The sequence below is a fragment of the Salmo trutta genome, chromosome 9 (assembly GCF_901001165.1).
Source record: "Salmo trutta chromosome 9, fSalTru1.1, whole genome shotgun sequence".
Classification (NCBI taxonomy): domain Eukaryota; kingdom Metazoa; phylum Chordata; class Actinopteri; order Salmoniformes; family Salmonidae; genus Salmo; species Salmo trutta.
Window position 1 is genome coordinate 46,757,706 of NC_042965.1, and position 4,133 is coordinate 46,761,838.

General features: G+C 51.9%; 1 protein-coding gene across 1 annotated transcript; it reads left to right on the forward strand.

Moving 5' to 3' along the window:
- Positions 1-1,941: 1,941 nt before the first annotated feature.
- On the forward strand, positions 1,942-3,437 carry LOC115199684 (glycine-rich cell wall structural protein-like). Its single transcript, XM_029761991.1, has 4 exons — positions 1,942-2,142; positions 2,317-2,913; positions 2,958-3,278; positions 3,429-3,437. Exons 1-4 carry the CDS (start codon positions 1,942-1,944, stop codon positions 3,435-3,437), a joined length of 1,128 nt encoding a protein of 375 aa, XP_029617851.1.
- The last annotated feature ends 696 nt before the right edge of the window (positions 3,438-4,133 follow it).

The following is a 4,133-nucleotide window of genomic DNA, read 5'->3' on the forward strand; positions in this document are numbered from 1 at the left end:
GGTCATCCCTACTGCCTCTGATCTGGAGGACTCACTAAACAGAGAACATCCCTGGTCATCCCTACTGCCTCTGATCTGGAGGACTCACTAAACAGAGAACATCCCTGGTCATCCCTACTGCCTCTGATCGGGAGGACTCACTAAACAGAGAACATCCCTGGTCATCCCTACTGCCTCTGATCTGGAAGACTCACTAAACAGAGAACATCCCTGGTCATCCCTACTGCCTCTGATCTGGTGGACTCACTAACAGAGAACATCCCTGGTCATCCCTACTGCCTCTGATCTGGAGGACTCACTAAACAGAGAACATCCCTGGGCATCCCTACTGCCTCTGATCTGGAGGACTCACTAAACAGAGAACATCCCTGGTCATCCCTACTGCCTTTGATCTGGAGGACTCACTAAACAGAGAACATCCCTGGTCATCCCTACTGCCTCTGATCTGGAGGACTCACTAAACAGAGAACATCCCTGGTCATCCCTACTGCCTCTGATCTGGAGGACTCACTAAACAGAGAACATCCCTGGTCATCCCTACTGCCTCTGATCTGGAGGACTCACTAAACAGAGAACATCCCTGGTCATCCCTACTGCCTCTGATCTGGAGGACTCACTAAACAGAGAACATCCCTGGTCATCCCTACTGCCTCTGATCTGGAGGACTCACTAAACAGAGAACATCCCTGGTCATCCCTACTGCCTCTGATCTGGAGGACTCACTAAACAGAGAACATCCCTGGTCATCCCTACTGCCTCTGATCTGGAGGACTCACTAAACAGAGAACATCCCTGGTCATCCCTACTGCCTCTGATCTGGAGGACTCACTAAACAGAGAACATCCCTGGTCATCCCTACTGCCTCTGATCTGGAGGACTCACTAAACACACATGCTTAATTTGGAAATTATGTCTGAGTGTTGGAGTGTGCCCCTGGCTCTCTGTAAATAATATAAGGAATTTGACATAATTTATACTTTTACTTTTGATACTTAAGTATATTTAAAACCAAATACTTTTAGACTTTTACTCAAGTAGTATTTTACCGGGTGACTTTCACTTTTACTTGAGTCATTTTCTATTAAGGAATCTATACTGTTACTCAAGTATGACAATTGTGTACTTTTTCCACCACTGGAACAACTAGCATGCTAGCCGTTCCTGTAGACTTCCATTCATTGCGCCAACACTAACGCTTTATTGCCAAAATCTCGCACTATCCTTTTAAGGCAAACACAGAGAACACATCCCACATCTCCCAACACTGACCCTAACCCCTAACCTTAACCCCTAACCCAAACACATCTCCAAGCACTGACCCTAACCCCTAACCTTAACCCCTAACCCAAACACATCTCCCAGCACTGAGCCTAACCCCTAACCTTAACCCCTAACCCAAACACATCTCCCAGCACTGAACCTAACTCCTAACCTTAACCCCTAACCCAAACACATCTCCAAGCACTGACCCTAACCCCTAACCTTAACCCCTAACCCAAACACATCTCCAAGCACTGACCCTAACCCCTAACCTTAACCCCTAACCCAAACACATCTCCAAGCACTGAGCCTAACTCCTAACCTTAACCCCTAACCCAAACACATCTCCCAGCACTGAGCCTAACTCCTAACCTTAACCCCTGTTCCCTAAACCAAACACATCTCCCAGCACTGAGCTGCCTGTGAGCAGCTCATAGACCAGGATGTCTAGGGACCAGATGTCCAGACTAAAGTTGCGTCCCCTGTTCAGGATGATCTCTGGAGCCACGTACTCCGGAGTCCCACAGAACGTCCAGGTTCTCTGCCAACCTGGATCTTCTTGGATAGGCCAAAGTCCACCCGGAGAAAGACGGGTCAGAGGGTACTGAACACACATCCAGCGATCCATCGGTCATACGATCGACCAACATCTGACGATTTCCAAGTGCAGGAGGGTGTGGTATGGAGGGTGGTGTGGAGGGTGGTATGGAGGGTGGTATGGAGGGTGGTGTGGTGGGTGGTGAGGCGGGTGGTATGGCGGGTGGTATGGCGGGTGGTGTGGAGGGTGGTGTGGAGGGTGGTATGGAGGGTGGTGTGGTGGGTGGTGTGGAGGGTGGTATGGGGGGTGGTATGGAGGGTGTGTGGTGGGTGGTGTGGAGGGTGGTATGGTGGGTGGTATGGAGGGTGGTGTGGAGGGTGGTGTGGAGGGTGGTGTGGAGGGTGGTATGGAGGGTGGTGTGGTGGGTGGTGTGGAGGGTGGTATGGAGGGTGGTATGGCGGGTGGTATGGAGGGTGTGTGGTGGGTGATGTGGAGGGTGTGTGGTGGGTGGTGTGGAGGGTGGTATGGCGGGTGGTGTGGAGGGTGGTATGGAGGGTGGTATGGAGGGTGGTGTGGAGGGTGGTGTGGAGGGTGGTGTGGAGGGTGGTGAGGCGGGTGGTATGGAGGGTGGTATGGAGGGTGGTGTGGAGGGTGTGTGGTGGGTGGTGTGGAGGGTGGTATGGCGGGTGGTGTGGAGGGTGGTGTGGAGGGTGGAGGGTGGTGAGGCGGGTGGTATGGAGGGTGGTATGGAGGGTGGTATGGAGGGTGGTGTGGAGGGTGGTGTGGAGGGTGGTGTGGAGGGTGGTATGGAGGGTGGTGTGGAGGGTGGTATGGAGGGTGGTGTGGAGGGTGGTGAGGCGGGTGGTGTGGAGGGTGGTGAGGCGGGTGGTGTGGAGGGTGGTATGGAGGGTGGTGTGGTGGGTGGTGTGGAGGGTGGTGTGGAGGGTGGTGAGGCGGGTGGTATGGAGGGTGGTATGGAGGGTGGTGTGGAGGGTGGTGTGGAGGGTGGTATGGAGGGTGGTGTGGAGGGTGGTGTGGAGGGTGGTATGGGGGGTGGTATGGAGGGTGGTATGGAGGGTGGTATGGAGGGTGATGTGGGGGGTGGTATGGGGGTGGTATGGAGGGTGGTATGGAGGGTGGTGTGGAGGGTGGTGTGGAGGGTGGTATGGAGGGTGGTATGGAGGGTGGTGTGGTGGGTGGTATGGAGGGTGGTGTGGAGGGTGGTATGGAGGGTGGTGTGGAGGGTGGTATGGAGGGTGGTGTGGTGGGTGGTGTGGAGGGTGGTGTGGAGGGTGGTATGGAGGGTGATATGGAGGGTGGTATGGCGGGTGGTGTGGAGGGTGGTGTGGAGGGTGGTGAGGCGGGTGGTATGGAGGGTGGTATGGCGGGGGGTATGGCGGGTGGTATGGCGGGTGGTATGGAGGGTGGTGTGGAGGGTGGTGAGGCGGGTGGTATGGCGGGTGGTATGGAGGGTGGTCAGGTGTCCTCAAATTATTCGTTGCTTCACAATGAACTGAAAATTACGTACACTTCATTTCCTGTAATGGTTCAATTCTGACAAACATGACAATGCTTTTATTTGTGAACATCGAATTCAATTAAGTTGATCAATTTTCCCTCATATTCCCAGGGAAACTGAATGAAGGTAGATTATTGGATTTTTTTCCACTATAAACTGGAGCATAATGGCAGTTCAATAGAATCCATACTGTACTACTAAAAACAGAAATGTTTTGGCATCCAGGTCCAACAGGATGGTAAAAACTGAACTCACTGAAAACCTAACTTTGAGTTACACATCAAGCAAGTAGAAAACAGGATATTAAACGTATTTGACATGTACATTTTAGTCATTTAGCAGACGCTCTTATCCAGAGCGACTTACAGTAGTGAATACATACATTTCATACAATTTTTTTTTCTTTTTTTTCTGTGCTGGTCCCCCGTGGGAATCGAACCCACAACCCTGGCATTGCAAACGCCATGCTCTACCAACTGAGCTACAGTTTGTAGAGTCGTCTCAGATCAAGGACATTAACTTCTTGGTGTAACTTCTCCCGAGTGGCACAGTGGTCTAAGGCACTGCATCTCAGTGCAAGAGGTATCACTACAGTCCCTGGTTCGAATCCACGCTGTATCACATCCGGCTGTGATTGGGAGTCCCATAGGGTGGCGTAAAATTGGCCCAACGTCTTCCGGGTTTGGCCAGGGTAGGCCATCATTTTAAATAAGTTGTTCTTAACTGACTTGCCTAACCCTATATATAGTGCACTACTATAGACCAGAGCCCTATTCCCTATATAGTGGTACTACTATAGACCAGAGCCCTATTCCC

Excerpts from the sequence above, each read along its gene's own strand:
- LOC115199684 (XM_029761991.1), top strand. The coding sequence starts at position 1,942 with ATGGAGGGTGGTGTGGAGGGTGGTATGGAGGGTGGTATGGAGGGTGGT. Across the intron at positions 2,143-2,316 it reads GGTGGGTGGTGTGGAGGGTG|GGTGGTATGGCGGGTGGTGT; the intron begins GTATGGTGGGTG and ends GGTGGTGTGGAG. Across the intron at positions 2,914-2,957 it reads TGGGGGGTGGTATGGGGGTG|GGTGGTATGGAGGGTGGTAT; the intron begins GTATGGAGGGTG and ends GGTGGTGTGGAG.